The 19177-nt window shown below is 28.3% G+C and overlaps 2 protein-coding genes across 4 annotated transcripts; both read left to right on the forward strand.

The window, feature by feature from the left end:
- The first annotated feature begins 2993 nt into the window (after positions 1-2993).
- LOC123297284 (cyclic GMP-AMP synthase-like) lies at positions 2994-12007 on the forward strand. Of its 3 annotated transcripts, XM_044878896.1 has the most exons (10): positions 2996-3246; positions 4249-4520; positions 5484-5601; positions 5679-5837; positions 6723-6884; positions 6945-7076; positions 7140-7314; positions 8005-8046; positions 11099-11148; positions 11329-12007. In XM_044878896.1, exons 1-10 carry the CDS (start codon positions 3115-3117, stop codon positions 11752-11754), a joined length of 1668 nt encoding a protein of 555 aa, XP_044734831.1. In that variant the 5' UTR covers positions 2996-3114; the 3' UTR covers positions 11755-12007. The 3 variants fall into 3 exon arrangements, with proteins under 3 accessions (XP_044734823.1, XP_044734831.1, XP_044734840.1); XM_044878888.1 differs by having other exon boundaries at positions 2994-3246; positions 11099-12007; XM_044878905.1 differs by lacking the exons at positions 11099-11148; positions 11329-12007 and adding an exon at positions 8141-8253 and having other exon boundaries at positions 3056-3246.
- A 2642-nt stretch (positions 12008-14649) lies between these two features.
- Positions 14650-18750, forward strand: LOC123299360 (cyclic GMP-AMP synthase-like). The gene is made up of 9 exons (XM_044881740.1): positions 14650-14845; positions 15541-15812; positions 16754-16871; positions 16936-17104; positions 17135-17166; positions 17340-17492; positions 17551-17682; positions 17772-17946; positions 18085-18750. Exons 1-9 carry the CDS (start codon positions 14714-14716, stop codon positions 18369-18371), a joined length of 1470 nt encoding a protein of 489 aa, XP_044737675.1. The 5' UTR covers positions 14650-14713; the 3' UTR covers positions 18372-18750.
- Positions 18751-19177: the final 427 nt, after the last annotated feature.

Raw genomic sequence — 19177 nt, forward strand, 5'->3', positions numbered from 1 at the left:
AAAAATATAATATGATTAAAAGCTGTATGAAATATAAAAGAGCCATGAACCCAATTTTTTATGGTCCAACGTCCAAACAAAATTTTTGTAAAATTGTTAATAAAATTGATCCAAACAATGTTTTAATTTAACTAATAATACTTAATATCCTTAAAAATGAAGAGTGAAAATATTTGTTATTCTTCATTGAATAAAAGCAGTGTTTGAAATACAAAAAAAAATGTAGAAAATCAAATTATGATGGCAAATTAAATAATTAGGAAACAGCCAAACTGAACCCTTGAACTAAGGCGCTCGAACATGAGAAGTTTAATCAGCTACGGCAGAAAATATATCGGATATAATCTCTAGCTATGGTTTAAAAAAATTAAAAATATTGGTATTATAGTCGTGTAGTTTGTTTATTTGTTTAACACCAAAAGTATTTGTTTATAACATTATTTAAATTACGTGCAGATTAGACTAAACAGTGAATAAATAATAATGAAAAATAAATAATTTCAAGTGATTTTTAAATCAAGATCATATTAGGTATGTTGTTCAAATTATAATTAGCTTTTAATCGGGGAACACCCATTTTATAAACATTTTAATCCTTTTAGGTATTTCAGAGAATTCATTATTTTTTTAGGGTTATATATTTCGATTAAAAAATATTGATGCATAGTCTATAGTGTATACTTAGAGGGCTCCGTTGTAAAAATTAGTTAGAATGGACATATAGGTAATTAAAATGTATCATAAATTTAGATTCTCTTTTTTTCTTTTTTATTGAATTAAAACAACGAAACGAAATTGAAGGGGTGTCCAAGTGAAATTTTGAAACGTGAAATTCAATATGGTGGCCTGCAAAGTGAGTTTTTTCGAATTATTATTTTATCGAATTATTATATTATCTGCGCCATAAAGCTATTTCTCTTTCGCCATAAAACTATACAAGTATGCATCTCCTCACTTGAATAGTTTTTGACATACTGCCCAAGACAAAAAAGAAATAGTTTCAAATACTGGCCATATGTAGACAACGTTGTAAAGACTTGATGTTTTTTACTGGCTTGCTGGCCTAAAAAGCAAGACAACTTTTTTTTTGCACGAAGCATGCCAACGGCGCCGCTAAGAAGGCTTGGGACAGCTACGTGATTCCCCATCATTTTTCGCCTTCACAAATCCCTCTTTGGTTTTAGATTATGTTAAAAATTTTATTACCTACATTTAACATCTAAAAAATCCCTTATCTCTGTCCACCTTTCTGCCCACTGGCTGGGGACGGCCTTGAAACAAATTTTACAATCTTGTTGGTTTGCTTAAAGTTGGATTCAACAAGCTTAAAACCTTTTAATGATATTATTTATTTTGCCTATTCATTTTATTCATCTGAGAAAATCTGTTCCACATTGTGAAAAACGAACTTCCAGCTTAGAATGTCACCTCGCAACAATTTTATACAAAAAACCTTCCTCTACTTTTTTATTTATATAAAAATTTCATTAATTTAACTTTCTATTTTCAAGAATTTGATGGAATAATTTTTTAATTTTTAATGTTCATTTAAAATATTCCTGATTCAATTTTTATGCCAGTGGGTGTATTCTACATTTTTTTTTCTTCTGATCAAACACGTGGCAGATATCTACTTGACAACATGACCACGCTGATACTCAAGAACGTTGAAATAGAAAAATCATCTAGAAAGTTATATTTTCTCTGGTCTGCAATTAAAAAACTGCACAGTTTTGTAATGATTCTTATATATTTATATCCACTGAACTGGATTATATATTAAAAAACATTAATCAAGCCAGGTTTTTTTTCTAACATCATTCGAAAAAATCAAGGAATTCAGAGGGGTAATAGAAGGGATACTGACTCAAAAGGGAATTTCCACAAAGATAATACCAAATCCAGTCGCAATGCAGTCTTGGAAGTTGTCAATCATATTCAAACAAATTAATGATACTTCATTATAAGAATGAATTTTTTTCTCTTCGGATTGAGAAATAGTTATAAAAATAAATACCACGATACTCGAAATAAAATTGTGTATTAAGAAATTCGTGATAAAATATACGGGAAACAGAAGATGAAAAACGAAAACGTGCTCGGAGGAGCATCAAGAGAAACTGTTGCAAAGACAAAAATGTTAACTGACTATTTCCCAAATCTTGAGATTTTCTTATTAATCAGTATCATCCCAACTAACCCTTTATATAATCGATTTTCCGATTTTTTGCTTTTTAAATGAGTTTTGCAAGAAATTCAGACGTGATGGAAGGAAATAGATATTATTTTTATATTCATCGCCCTAATAAACATATAGGTACTTTACCAAAAATATTCCATAAAACCCACATTAGCCATCTTTTTTATGGTTTTTTAAATATATTTTTTTGATTGATTAGATAAGTAATCTATTTAATTTAGTAATTTATCAGAAGGCATACTACCTATTTAAATTGCTAATAAAAAAGTCGTAGCGAAGGAGCTGCGATAGCTAAGAGTTAGCTAATTCCCTCAGAGATTGGAAAAAAACACAGTTTTCTTAAAATTGAATATTATTGCATTTTTAGTTTTTCAAGAATTTTGATTTCGAAAACTAAGCGTCTATAACAATTATTCCATGACTCTTGGTATGGCAAAATTTTCCCAACAACTTTCACATGCTATCGTCTACAGCTTCATTTTGAGTATACCTTCTGATGTTTACTTTACTAATTATTGAACATAAAACAATTGGTAAATATCAAATTGATTCGGTATACAAATCTCAATAAAACTAATACACTACCTCCCGTACTATAATATACAATCCATATAAAATCATAATGGAAACATAAAACTTTTAGACAAAGATAGATTTACCAAAATTTATGATGTGCGCATGACGTTTACATGTGCAGATATGAGTCACGCACTCGGCACTCCACTCAATATTTTTTAAACAATAATACAATGTATATTCCAGATAATTCTGTGTTATAACTTTGATAATTCTAGATAATTCTGTGATACTATTTAAATAAAGTCGTAAGCGAGAAACAATTCATTATTGAAGTATCGCTTTCTTATGTACAGTTTATAAAAGTAAAAATTAAGTGGTAGCGATTACTATCAAAAATGGCTGCAGCTGTAAAATTATTAAATGGAAACAAATATAATGTTGTGGACAGCGAATTAAATTATATTAATTCAAAATTTATTTCGTTGAACGATGATGAAAAAAAAGTTACAAGTGCTTTTTTCACTAAGGTATTTTATTAATTTTATAATCATTGTTACTTATTTTCAGGATAACAATAATTTTTAGAGTTTGATTTTAAAGTTTTACAATTTATTTAAGAGGGTGCTTTGGCCGTGATAGAGGGTTAAAAAGGACCATAAATTACTTTCAAAACCACTTTATAGATATTCGAATTTTCTACAATTTTTGCTCTCGCTTTACTAGGCGTTTCTTCACTTCCTGCTAATCGAGTACTAAATTGATATAAAATAAAAAACGATTGACATTTAAAAAAATCAATAAGTAATATAAGAAAAATTTCATTCAATGTTAGCGATGCTAGGAATGTTTTGAATTTCCCTTTTTTTTGTCTATGCTTTCTTAAAAGTGTTACGAGAGTGTGCAATTTTCTTTCGAAAAATCATACGGGGTGTCCAAAAAGAATTTTGTATAATTGTAAGGTCAGAGGCATATTTTAAAATGGAATACACAAATAATTTTGTTTTTTTATCGCTAACATTACGCTCAAGGGAATAATCTACCAAATAGGAATCTTGATTTTTTTTCTATTCAAAACTTAGAAGCATAATAAATAAGTTATAAACAGATTCAGATAATTCACCGTGAGTAGTAGGATTTAATCCCAAGAAATTTTCTCCGTGTTGGTAGATAAGATAATAAGTGAGAATAAACGCACCATAAGTTTTTTTTTTTTTTTTTTTTCATTCTGCTTTCGAAGTATTAAGGTGGAAACTTCATACAAAATTATCCTGTATAAAAAAGGTTTCAATCAAATTCTGGAAAATTAGAATTCTGGAATTCTGGATACGTACCAATCCTAAGAACGCAAGTTTTTAAGATAACTACTTATAGACAAAATTTAAATAATCACACCCCTGATAGAACTTGTATCTGGCATAATATTTGCCTGGGCAAAATAATCATTGAAAGATTTTTCAAATGGGTCCATGTTTTAAAAATCAATCATTTATATTTCTATTGTTGATTAAAATTGCACTTCTTTTTTACAGTTTATCGATTCATTCGTGAAGGAAATGAAAAAGGCTGATAAATTGTTTGAAAATATGTATCAAACAATTTTACATGCTGGAAGCTATTATGATGGCTTAAAAGTTGGTAAACCAGATGAGTACGATTTGGATTTAATTTTTAAATTACCCATTGATTATAATGAAATAAAAATAACATCTTCACCAGGGAAACCTGGCTATGTGAAATTAAAAGTTAGCGAATTAGAATATTTAAGATTGATCAAAAATCAACATTGGAATGACCGTTACAAGTAAGTTACACAAGTTACTACTTTAGTTATTACAGTTAATAACTACATACTTCATTACATACACTCTCTCCTCTCTAAAAAGTCGAAAACTATAATTTCCGCCTGAATTGTGTAGATGACTGATATTAAATTTTCCACATTACCCATAATGTCATAGTAGACTTGATATCGTAACAAAATTCGAAAGTTAAATTAAAATTGATTAAAAACGAAGAAGTTATAAGTATTCAAAGATTGTTGCCCCTTTCTTACAAAACAGAGTTTTATATTTAATCTCTATGGTGATATCTTCAATGACGTCACTATTCTATATCTTCCGCTTTGTTTAATTAGGAGTTTAAAACGTTCTATTACTAAAGATTTTCGAAAATTTCAAAAACAGACTTCTTTTATATGCCCGTACTGTCAGAACTATTCACATGAAGTGATAAAAAAAATTAATCATCCCCATTATCGAACTTTTTTAGCCTACGGGTTTCCGCATCACTTTTCGCTCTTACTATTCCCACAAATTTGATTTTTTCATTTTAAAAGTTACATTTTCAAGCTATTAATTTAATCTATTTATCATCCTACCCTCTGCCCAATTTATGCTGATGATTCTCTTGCTTAGTTATTAATAATTACTAGCATTAATATAATAAAATCCTCGAAAACAGGAGCATTCAATCCGAATTCGTAGAAATTTTGGATGGCAGTTAGCAGAAGCCCTCCAAACACTTCAATCAAGATTAAGATTCTCCTGCCGAATTCCAAAAGTAATTTTAATGACTCTGCTCTATCTTGAAAGAAGTATTGACAATAGTTATTTTGGCTATATGTATTTAAAAAAATTAATGAGAGGCATCACTTTAAAAATGGCATCAATTTAAAAATGGTGTTAATGCATTTTCCTGACTATGAAGTGTAAAGATATGAGTTTATTATCAAATTCATAAATTCGTTTTATTCTTAAACTTCTAGTGTAATGGCTGATTGGTTTGATAATAATAAGTTCTTCATACCTGATAAATTTCGATGTTGGCTTCAATCCGTTGTCCAAAATACATTTAATCAACATAAATTCCCCAATGAATTAATGGTAATGATTATTGAGCATTTTCAAAATTTCTTTTCCATTTTTCTATTTCGAAATTAATAATATTTTCATTAAATAAGGTAACCTTTACCACATCTGGTCCAGCAATTACGTTACATGTAGAAAAAGGCGATATTAAATTTAGTATTGATTTAGTACCTGTTCTTAAAATGGAAAATCGAGCTCCACCTCCGGCAATTTGCAATATAAAAGAAGCGGAAAAATCTGCAGATGGAAAAGTAAATAATATTTTTCGTATGTTTGAGTTACAAATTAAACATAAACAGTTTCAATGAGGAATAACTTAAAAAAAACCTTTGGAGGGATCAGTTAATTCAATGCCTTAATTTCAGTTATACAAATACCTTTAAGAAAATTTCAAAAAATCGGCAAAATTATTTTGTCTCCATTTTCTATAAAATTCATTGTCTAGAGTTGTTAAATACCAATCGATAATACAAAACTTTCCGTTCAATAGCGAAATGAAACAGATATTCGTTTTCATGGATTATTCAAAGTCATTAAGGCCCAAAAAATACAAAAAACCGGGTAATTTAACGATTAGTTAAGTTAAGTATTTTAGATCATAACTTAAAAACTACTCATCCAATATAGTTAAAAGAACCCTATTTTTGTGATTTGTTCGATTTTTTGCCTTTGATGTGTTTAAAAATCGTTGTTTGCAGTAGTTTTTAAAAAAAAAAAAAAAAAAAAAAATACAAAAATCTGATTCGTATAATGAAGACGAGTTTCTAAAATATCGACAATAATCGTTAATGAAAGAAAACAATAAAAATTACTTATTTTGAGTGTTTTAAGTTAACTAAGGTTCGGTGTCAATAGTTATCGAAACAATCTAAAAAGTTAAAAATAAAATTATTAATTACTCGAGCATGTTCGTAAAGGCAAAGTATAAATTTCACATCAAAAATTTTTTGGTTCCTCGCTTATATTTACACCGTTTATACATATTCTAGAAACAATGACATCCATTCGATTCGTACACTGTATTTAAACTGAATTTCTCACCTCTTTTTATACTATTTTTATCCCAATCAGAATAAGTGAATCTATTACGCTTAAGGGAATGGGAATCCTAATAAACGTATCATGAATGTTTTCAGAAATTATCCTGGTATGTGGTTCCAAAACCAGTGAAAACGTCAAATGGAAGTAATTCTAAAAGTAATGAAGTGAATTTAAATTGGCGATTAGCTTTTCACGAACATGAAAAAGTCTTAATTGCTGGAAATGAAAGACTAAAACCTGCGTTACGATTGTTAAAAGTGAGTTTTAAAATGATGTTTATACGTAGATAAATGATCTATCTTAATTTTTTTCAACAGAAATTTCGTGATTCCCAAAACTTCCCAAAAATCGCTAGCTACTATTTAAAAACAATTTGTTTGTGGGAGTTGAAAAAACCCGAAAATAATGGACTATGGACATCGGGATCTTTGAGCTATGTATTTGTCCATGTAAGTGCACATGATAAGATTTAAGTATAAGAAAATTTTTTCATTTAAATATTGATTTTTTAGCTTTTGAAAGCCTTTTATGAATCGTTAAAGGTTGGTAAAATCGATTACTACTGGCAAAAGGAAAATAATTTACTTGCGGTTGTTAAGAAAGATACTATCGATAATAATTCCAACACACTAAAGAAAATTATTGATAAAATCGAAGCGGATCCAAGATTAATTCCATCTTTTATTTGTAAGTTATTCATTATTTTATAATTTAACTTTTTCCAAATTGTTAATGTCAGCGATAAATTAAAAAATAAAAAAAAAACATTTTAGGAGAACATAAGGCACATTGAAACAATCACAATATTCGTATCTTTATTTTTATTATGTGGTCAGGTCGCCATTTTAATGCAGTTTTCATTTTCCGTTGATGAGCGCGTACAGTTCAGTTATGCTGAAAATTTCGTTTTAATTGAAAATAATTTTACGTGCGGTAAATGTTTGTTTTTTCTCAATAATTGGTACATGTTTGTCGTAATACTTGGCATAAGAAAATGCCTAGGTTGAAAAATATTCGAGCTTTCTTTCATATCTAAAGTGCTCATAGGCACAGTGAAACGTAGCGAAATTGTGATTTACATGCGGAATTTGATGTACGAGTAGTAGACTCCATTACCTGAAACAGGAAAGGAAAACTGTTGAGTGAGGTAGATAATTTTAATTAACAGCACGTTACGTAGAAACTAAAAAAAATATTTACTTTAAGAAGATCCTTCGGCTCATACGAAATAATTTAATTTTGACTAATTTTTCGACGAAATGTCAATAATTTTAGTTTGGAAACATATATCTAAAGTTTGAAATATTGTTGTAAGACACAAATTTTTAATTTTTTACCATGGATTTTACATATTAACATATTTTGTTTTAATTTCAGTATCAAAGAGAGAGTATGAACAATATTCCAACCATCGAGGAGGTAAGTAAAGGAAAATTGAATCCCCCAATTCCATAAACTTAAATTTACGTGATAGTGTTAACAGGAATTTTTTTAAATTCTATTCATATTTTAGATCTCAGGGCAAGTAAAAACAATAACTTATCTACTATGAAGTTAAAAAAGGTAAAATCTAATACGTTTTGAATTTTTCCTTCCCCGTCAGAAATAAGATAATTTTATCAGTATTTAATTTTACTTTTATAATATTTAATAATAATTTATTGTTTTTTAATGAATGTGATTTTTTAAAATTTTATTGCGAATTGACATTCCCTGAATGTCGGACATCTAGTCTCATTGACTAGACTAATTCATATATATTTTATTAATTTCGGATCAAATTATAACGTTCTAGTTAAAGTAACTATAGTTCGTTTAAAAATATGAAAGAAACAAGGTCAAATTTATTTTCATTAAAAAAAGATCACAGTAGGCCTTTTAAGTGTTACAAAATTTGCTATCTTTTTGAAGAATTAATTGGTTCCTAAACAATTAAATGGCCTTTTTCGGAGTTTTGTTAAAAAATCCAATCATTTGACTCAGAAGCTTTAGTATTTTTTTAACGAACTATAGATCGTTAAACGTACTTTTTATTTTACATAATAGACATAGTAAATAAGTATTCTTAGCCTGAGTGGTACAATAGCTTAACGTCTCTCAGGAACCGCTCAAAATAAAAAGTGCATATATGGACCAGCAAAAAATTTCTGGTTCTGTGATTACTATATAAATACTTCTATACCAAAGAAATTATTGAGTGCAAATAATTTACCGTTAATTTGAAGTAGTTCTAATGCTCTATTGGTTGTTTAAAAGAGACTAAATAACTTTCTGATCTTTAAATATGTTCATTTTGCTTTATAATGCATTACGCTTTGCCATCTGTGTTCATTAGTTTGAATTCGATTATCCTTAAACCAAAAAAACTTAAGATAATCTTGTAGTAAACTGCACAAAATTAATTAAGTGATTTATCTAGCCATTGGATACGTTTAGTAGAAAAGAGCAAACGGAAGCGATATGGAGCACCTAAAATGAACGGTTGAGTTCAAAGTGATCTGATTAATAACAAGCTATCCACATTTTATTATTGGACTTGAACAGACGCTCTTTTTTGCTAAACTCATACTATTAAAATAAAACAAAAATTAATAAAACGGTTTTCAGTATAATTTTAAATGATTTTTAATAATTTCAAATGTTTATATTATATGTAAAACCTTTATTCTATGCTCGATTAGTGCTATAATTTTATAAACTTTCGAAGGCTCATTATAGGACGCTACATATCGCTGAAGACTTCTTAAACTGATTTACATCACAAAAAAGGGTAACCCGACATAAATCTATAGACCATAATAGATCACCTAATCATTTTATAATTCTTTTTTTTTTTATAAACATACACGGTTGATTATGATTAGTTCATAAAAGCAAAATATGTACAATTAATTTTATAAATTTTTATAATTATTTTATTACGTAGGTAATTTACTTTTAAGAATGAATTCCTATTTTAATAATATAACCCAAAAACTTTACTGTTTAAGGCTATCATTTTTATTTTTTGTAAAAGTTTTGTAAAATAAATTCAATTTTTATACCACCTTTACATTTGTAATCATTGAAAAAATTTCCATTCAAATGTAAATTACCTTGTATTTGAAATGGTGACTAAGTGGAAATTTTGCGTATCCTCTGAACTTTATCCTTTTGCTTCAGTATTTTCAACAGCTTATGACGAATTTCGAAGTGCTTATTTGTCAATTGTTTATAAGAAATTTTTATTAAAGAAGTTAAAAAAATTGAGTTTTTTGACTAGAAAATTTTTTTAAAATGTGTTTATGCCCATTTCTTAGAAGATTATAGTTGTTAGTTAAGTTCGCCGTTTTCAATTATAATAAGTTGAATTATTTGAGTTTCCAAAATTCTTAATACCTAATGATAACTTTGGGACCTAATGATAACCATACAATACATGGGACAAAATATTTTACAATCGTTGATCAGATGAAAAAAATTTTGTTTTTCTTAAATTTTGAGTTGAATATTAAGCTACCCGATAATTTGAAAGTTTAAAAATAAATTTAACCTAATAGTTTTTCAAAATTTCCCGTACATGGCCCATAAAATGAAAAATGAATGTCATATATTTGGAAAAAAAGTTATCAAGTAATGTCAAAATGAACTAAGTGGATGGTTATCATAGGGTAAATAATATTGAAATATATCCTTGATCACATAATCTTGAATAAGTGTGACTAACGATTTGTTAAAAATTTTTTAGTTACATTTTAAAAACTTAATAAAAGTTGCAAAAACAAAACTTACCTGTATAATCGACGTTAAATGCCTTTTAATATTCAACAATTATTGACAGAGAACATTATGGGAGACAGGGCAGGTAGTGTCCATCTGCGAATTTGCGCGATAACGCGAATTTACAGATCTATGTTTTACATGAATTTGTGTAACTGACCTAGTAATGGGCAATTTTATTTCTATATGAGCTGCAACATCCTGAAAATACTCTGTTTTATATCCTATTCAAGGTTTTGATTCGCATTTCTTAACAAAATATGAAAATACCGTAAAAGAGATGCCAAAAAATGATATTAAATGAAGGTCGACTAAGAAATATGGCTGATACAAGCATTTTAACTACTAATTAGACAGAGAGATCAGACATAGTATTTGACGTCATATACTATGTTTCCCATAAGAACTCCATGCTGAATTTTGTTTTGCTAGAAAGAGATATGCAAATCCTTGAATGCTTTTATCTTGGTTGTTTTTATAGTTATTCGAAAAATAATTTTTTCCTGCTATTTTTTTTATATGAATGAGCTTTTATTAAAGCAAAAAAAAAAAATCATATATTCGCTTCAAAAATTCATATATTATTATTTCCCCTCATGTCACGTTTTAGAGGTTCACTTTCTCGCCGTATTTACTTCCCCGTCTACACTACTGCAGTGTTTAATGTACATACGTTATACCTTAGTGTTTACGTTTTTTTATATTTTTATAGATAAAATTGGAAACGTGCCGAAAGAAAAGGAATCAGACAAAATTTCAAATCAATCATCACTTGAAAATTTCAATTCACTTCACCGAGAGATACAGAAAGTGTTTGAACAAAAGGATCCAGGCGAAATTTCAAATACTAATAATCAATCATCAATTGAAAATTTTAATTCACTTCATCGAGAGGAGAAACATAAACTAATTGAAGAAAAGGATTCAGAAAAAATTTCAAAAACTAATAATCAATCATCACTTGAAAATTTCAATTTACTTCATCGAGAGATACAAAAACTGATTGAAGAAAGCGATTCAGGCAAAAATTCAAATACTAATAGTCGATCATCAATTGATAATTTCAATGCACTTCACCGAGAGGAGAAACAGAAACTGATTGAAGAAAAGGATTCAGGCAAAATTTCAAATACTTATAATCAATCGTCAATTGAAAATTCAAAACTTCACCGAGAGAAACAGAAACTGATTGCTATTGTATGCAATGAAATCAACAGTGTTCAAAGTATTGAAGAATTGAATGCTATAAAAAACATCTTTACGTCTATTCAATTCTTCAGGAACAATTCCTCGGGCTCAAATCGAGAACAGTTACAGTCAACAATGAACAATGCAACTGATTTTTATACACACCATACATATATGTAGTACATTATAAGTTTAGTCTAAAGTTTTTTACGCTTATTACAGTCTAAATATTTGACCTTTTTATACCGTGAGCTCTCATAATAAAGAGATAACCTTATGATTATTTAAACCTACCTTTCTACAAAATTGATTAATGTAAGTTTAGTAATTAATAATATCGAGGTTTTAATCGTGGTCATATTAACACGATAATCGGTAATTAAGATTTTCGATAATGTTTTCTGTCTGAGAAAATTATTGAGGACACTAATATAATTAAATGGCAGGAATTTTTCAATGCAAGAGTCAAAAGTTTATAATTAAAATTGTAAATTTTAGAAACAGACTGTCTGTACTCTTCTGATTTCATTGGGTGTCTCTTTCACCTCACCATATGGTAGGAGTATTATGTATATGATAAAACTACATAAGGTTTCGTGGAGCACCCATCTGGAATGAAGATGTGTCTTCATTTTAGTGTATTTGATCCCTCAACCCTATCTTTTTATATAAAGCATTTAAGAAATTATAAGTCACGAATCTTCAAATCGATTAATCCAAATAAAAGTTAAAATTATTAACAATTGCCGTGTCGATCGAAATCTTATACCATTTCCTAGCTCTCATTTGTATAGTGTTTTACGTGTGTCTCCAAAAAAATTTTAAGCATTTACGTAGGATCTTAGTGTTCAAGTGTAAAAAAGTACAAATTATTTTTAAGAACGAATTTCTATTTTAGTAATTAACTAAAAAATTCGTTAAAGCTATCATTACTCAATTGTTTCTAGAAGCATTATAAATAAATTCGATTTTAATTTTAAGATGATATTTACATTTGTCATTATGATTATTAAAATAACTCCTTTCAAAAAACTATCCAAATTCTCCTTGATACGATCCTGGTTTTTTTTACCTTTCGCTTTCTTTTCGTTTGTTATTCGCATCTGGCCGCAGGTAGAAATGCAACATTTAAATTTTCCATATTTTTTTAACTTATCTAGTATAGGAAATGTTTAGGGCAAAAGTTAATCAAATCAACGTACCTGTGTTTTGTTTTTGCCCGCGAGTGAAAAAATCTACTTTTAATCAAAACACGTGTCAAATCTATGTGCTTGATACACTGAAGCTCGCGATTAATTAAAAAAAACTTTTTAGTTTTTTTATATTTCTATAAAAATATACAAAAGATATGTTTGTAATTATTTTAGTCAAGGAGATTTTTAAATGGATTTCGGGGATTTAGGTACTATGCAAAAAATGTGAATCGTATTCCAGAAGTTAAAATTCCACATAAAGTACATATATAAGGTAAAACAAAATAAAAGTTTATTATTCGATAGATCGAAAAGTGTATGGCAATTTCCGAAAATTCTTCTAGTGAATTTTTTACTTTGTCAGGTAGATGCTTCCCAGTTCATCCAATCATGTTCATTCCAATCTCAAATTTGTGCTGCATGCTTACAATTAACACACAAAATTTCGTTTTTTTAATTAATGGGTAGCAAAATTTAAAATACAACTATGTTTAGAGAAAATTACTTTAGGAAATTTCCTATTTTCTAATGTCACAGAAAGTACAGTTCGATTGGACAAAATATATTGTTTCACTCACTAAAAAAGATGGGATAAATTGGCCACTTTTTTATCTCACAACTCTATTGTCTAAAGAAAGTCTTTTAACGATTATTAAGAAAAAATTCAATTTGCGATATTTTACTTATTAAACTTTACCCAGCGCCTGCACTATATATTTTTATAGTAAGCACTCTAGACATTAATTATTGAAGCAGTATGTGTAAAAAGAACAAACACTATAAGACAGGTAAATGTAATAACAAAGACAAAATACAATGTTTTTTCTATTAGCGTGCATTTAAGGAAGTTTGGGACGTAAACAATCGGAGGAAAAGTACGGAAAATCAGCAATTCGTGAATTCTACGTTTTATAGCATGTCACGAAGTAAATAAATAGTTTTAATACTAAAAGCAATATATAAGATTTAAATTAAACGAGTGAAAATAAACAATTGACTGAGTTACTTCTTGAAATACCTTGTATAGACAGTGTTGAATACCAGGTACCTTGTATTGTTTTATAAATAAGTTTGAAAAAACAAAAACATTTCTGCCACATAAAATGGTGACATTCTGACCGTCCTTTTAAAATTTCGAAAAAAAATTATTTCCGAAAAAATTTTTCAAAAAAAAGTTGTTTATTTTTTTATTTACATTTTGTATTTAAACTTTTGTTCTGTTTCTTACAATTTACAAGATGGGTTCTGCAGAAGCCAAGCCTCAATTGACCTATGTTGCTCATTCATTTTTGATGTCCTGAGAACGCTGTAAAAATTTCAGCTGAATATCTCTTTTCACTTTTGAATTATCGTGATGATAGATGACAGATGGAAATGGACTATTTAGGTGATTTTGTGAACACCTAATTTGGAAAGCTTAATAGCTTTTTTATGGTGATTGAAATGAATTTAAAATTGTAAAATTACTGTTTTTTAAATTTATAATACCTGTTAATTAAATGGCTAAGTGAATCGTTTAAAAATATTTGCAGTAGTTTTAGTATTAATTGAAGAACATCGTACTAAATTTGTATATATTTTGATATAACATCCTTAATTTTACTTACCACATCCTGCATGTAATACAACATACAAAACTTTTAGACAAAGATAGTTGATCAAATATTTATAAAATACGCATGACCCTTACATGTGTAGATGTAAATCACGCATTTAGTAATCCCCTAAATATTAAAAAAACTTTTATTATTGTTAAAATGTAAACGTAGATAATTTCACTATCTTATCACGTAGCCACATAACCATCAATATTTAAATGTAATCGTTGCAATTGCATGCATCCGTTCATTATTAAATTTCAATCAATTTTATTAAATCACAATTAATTATTACTAATTTTCAGTTTTTTTAAAGTGAATATTGATAATTGAAAGTTGTCTAAAAAAATGGCTGCAAGTATAAGTTTAGAAAATGATACTAAATATGATGTTGTTGAAAGTGAATTACATTATATTAATTCAAAATTTATATCATTAAATGCTGAAGAAAGAAAAGAAACCAATGCTTTCTTCTACAAGGTATTTATTTATAAGAATAGACCAAAATAGCTCCTATACTATCATATTTGTTTATCCTTTTCTGTTGTTTCCAGATTCCTAATTTCTCATCCGTTTATTGACCAAAACAGGTGCTACATGAGCATTTATTAAGTTTGTTTTTCTGTTGCCTGATTCCGTGTCACACATTACAACACAAATTTAAACCCTATATTACAATAATGTTTCAGACTAGAATCTGGCAACAGAAAATGACAATTACTTACATGACGACGTAGACCTATTTTTTCATATACAGTAGAACCTCGATAAGTTAAAGTCCAAGGGAAACACAAAATATTTTAAGTTATAGAGGTTTTAAGTTATCAAGGGTCTATGTTAGGTAAAGGTTAATATAGAGGTATGTATATGTTTCTATGTACCCTAGTTAATATAGAGGTATGTACATGTTTCTATGTAGTTACTGAGGGCCTATACAGAGATTATTTATTTAAGTTATAGAGGCTGCATATTTTAAGTTATAGGGGTTTTGGGCTCTGATGGGAAGGGAACATAGTATTTTTTGAAGTAACAGAGGTTTTTATGTTACCGAGGTTTACTGTATAAAACAATTTTTTAACGCAAATTATAGTGCTAACCCGTTTCCAAGTTCGTTTCTAAGAGAATACAAATTTAAATTTACATTATGGATAAATATATTGTACTTCTTTTCGCAGTTTATTCCGTCATTCGTAAACAGAATGCAAGATGTTGATATATTATTTGATTCTATGTTTCAATCAATATTATACGCTGGAAGCTACTACGAAGGCTTAAAAATTGGTAAACCAGACGAATACGATCTGGATTTAATTTTTAAATTACCAATTAATTATGATGCTTTGGAAATAACGTCGTCGCCGGAGAAACCTGGATATGTGAGAATACGAATTTCAGATCTTGAACATAGAAGATTGCTAAAAGACCAATATTGGAGTGAGCGCTACAAGTAAGATGAAAGTTTTTTCAAATTAATAGTCCTTGTTAGTATTAAGACTTGGAGACATTAGCAAATTTCGAATCATTTTTTGCAGTAAGGAGCCCCAAGTAAATTAATAAGTCAAATTTCGTAATTATTGATAGAAAATCATGACATGATTTTCGGAAAGGACAGATAAAAAATTAGGTGATGATTAGTTTACAAAAAATTATTATGTAAGAAATAGAATAATGCCTGTGTAGTGTAACATATTCTTTTTTAATGGTCCTTTTATTATGCCCCGACGGTTTGCAATTTTGTGCCAATGTATCCTAGTCCTTTTAAGTTAAGTTGAGCAGCCTATATCGCATATTTAGTTTTTGAAAATTAAAAGGAAAATTTATTTTTATTCCACATAGCTCGGTTGATAAGGAGCTCGGTTGTGAGTTCCCACTATTAGCTACAAACGACATATTATGCGACACTAATAGGGTAAGAATCATATTAGAGTTTTTTTTAACGTACAGTTAAAAAAGCTTTTTCTAACTTGTTTTCACTCTATTATAACATAATTTTACATGGAAACAAGCCGAAAAATGTGAATTTAGTGTGATTACGCTTGGCTCTCTGTTTCAACGGATACAAACGTTTACAACAACCAATCATAAGTTGTTTTTTTTATTAAAAAATATAACTTTTTTTTCCTATTGCTTTGCGTGCCGCATGTCTTGCATTTATACATTTTTAACCCCATTTATAGAGGTAAATACTTAAGACGAATTGAAGAATAAGAAGAATTGTTCAATGCTATGCTAGTTTAGGCAGTAAACGTACCTAAGAACTAAATTCCAGCAAAAGAATATTCCGGGCTTATCTTTTATAGGATTAAATGCTTAAAAAACTGAATCATACGTATAGATTAGCTCAGTAATAACCATTGGCATAAAATTTATTTATTTTTTTATTTCCAGAGTAATGGCTAACTGGTTTGATGAAAATAAATTCTTTATACCTGATAAATTTCGTTATTGGCTTCAATCGGTTGTACAAAAAACCATAAATCGATACACATATGACAGTGATCAATGGGTAATTATAGATAATTACTACATTATTTGTTTACATTAAAATTAATTATTGTTTTTATATTTAGATATGTTATTCCACATCTGGTCCAGCCATCACGTTGCATGTAGAAAAAGACGATATTGAATTTAGTGTTGATTTAGTACCTGTTCTTCAAATGCAAAATCGATGCCCGCCATCGGAGATTTGCAATATACGAAAATCGAAATTTTTAGAAGAAGATTTTTATGAAGAAAATTCTGAAGAAGAAGATTCTTACGAAGAAAATTCTGAAGAAGAAGATTCTGTAGAGAACAAAGTAAATTCAAATGTTTCTAAAATAAATCCTGTTTGTATTTTAATACGGAACAAAAAATGTCAACAAACTGATTTTGAGAAACATTTATAAATATTAAGATTTCTGAAAAGCCGAAAATATTTAACTCTTCAAAAAACTCTTAATAGGAATCTTGATGAATTTTACATTTTTAGATGTTATCCTGGTATGTGGTTCCAAAACCAATAAAAAGTGGGTCAAATAATACAAGTGGTGCTAATTTGAATTGGCGATTAGCGTTTCACGACCACGAAAAAAAATTAATATCAGGAAATGAAAGACTAAAACCTGCTTTGCGATTATTAAAAGTAAGTTTTGAAATTAAATTTAACCTAAATAAATAATTTACTGAAATTTTTTCAACAGAAATTTCGTGATTCACAAAATTTTGCGAAAATTGCTAGCTATTATTTAAAAACAATTTGTTTATGGGAGTTGAAAAAAGCCAAAAACAAAAGACTTTGGACATCAGGTTCTTTAAGCAAAGTTTTTGTTCATGTAAGTTTATACAAGAAATGTTGATTCAAAAAAAAAAAGAAAAAAAAAAAAAAGAAAACAAATTATGAAATAAAATTTTTAATTTTTAGATTTTAAAAGCTTTTTCTGAAGCAATAGAAATTTGTGAAATCCAATATTATTGGCAGAAAGAACACAATCTGCTTTCAGATATAAACCGAAGTACAATTGTTGATATGGGTTATCGATTAAACAAAATAATTAATAAAATTGAATTGGATCCTACAATAATTCCTCAATTCATTTGTAAGTATCATGTTATTTTATTCATAACAAATAGTTTGTTTGGTTGAAAACGGTTGAGAAAGTATATTAGACTTGCCAATAAAAAAAAAAAAATTAATTTAACTATTTAACTACTAATTCTTTAATTTTTAATTTCAGTATCAAAAGAAGAATATCAACGGTGTAAGTGTGAGAATGTCTATTTCAGTGAATCGCGAATCCAACCGTATTCGCCAATCACTTCAATCAGTTCATCTTACCGCCCGTCTTCACCAATAAGATCAACCTATTCATCCATCCAACCAATTGTGGTTCAATCTGAAACACAATCTGAAACACAATCTCAAATTCCAGGTTGGGGACAAATTGCGTTGGGATTGGGACTGGGACTTGGGGCAGTTGGGGCGCTAGTTTTATTAAACAGAAACAGAAACAGGAACAACTAAGATTTTTATTTATTTTTTTATTTTGTAAACATTTTTTTTAACTCCAAAAATTACAAATTCCTCGAAGTCTATAATCTTTTGAGTAATATTACAGTCGATGTATATGTACATATGTATATGTACATGTTCCATTCATACATATAATCAGTTTGCGCTGTGGGGCTTATCCCAAAGAATGAAATCTGTACGTGGTGTGCTAGCAAAACTATTTTTCCCGACAAAATCTTCGGTTGAAACCGGACTCCATATTTATTTTTTTAAACGTATACGTTTTCCCATTTTCGTAAAAATTCATAAGTAAGAAAGTGATTTTTGAAGGAAAATTTTTTTTTCTGAATATTTGTCAAAAGACTATAGCTTTTTAAAGCAAGTTTTAAAATGGAAAAAATTGTATTCTAAGTATTAATAATTTTTTCTTTATTTTTTATTTTTTTTGAAGTTTGTAAAAAGGTTGTATTTTTAATAAGTTTTTAATTCAAGAAAGAAAACCTAGATTTAAGATATTTTCAAAAAACTAACTGTCCTTTTTTTCTGTCTCCTTTTTAACGGCCAATAATTCACTTATTGCGTTTTTTATTATGCTTTTAAGCCTCTATAATATATATTGGATTTTAATACTAAGAAATACTCTATCTAGCGATAGAAAATAGAACTATGGTTATGTAGCTCCATAGATACATAATATATAACGGAAATGTAATCTTAAATCTTGTAAACCATACGCACATACCATTCGCCTAAAAGAGATTAATGTGAGAATTTTTACCACACAAATTGTTAAAGAATTATATAAAACATTAAAATAA

This window comes from Chrysoperla carnea, chromosome 1 (assembly GCF_905475395.1).
Source record: "Chrysoperla carnea chromosome 1, inChrCarn1.1, whole genome shotgun sequence".
Taxonomy (NCBI): domain Eukaryota; kingdom Metazoa; phylum Arthropoda; class Insecta; order Neuroptera; family Chrysopidae; genus Chrysoperla; species Chrysoperla carnea.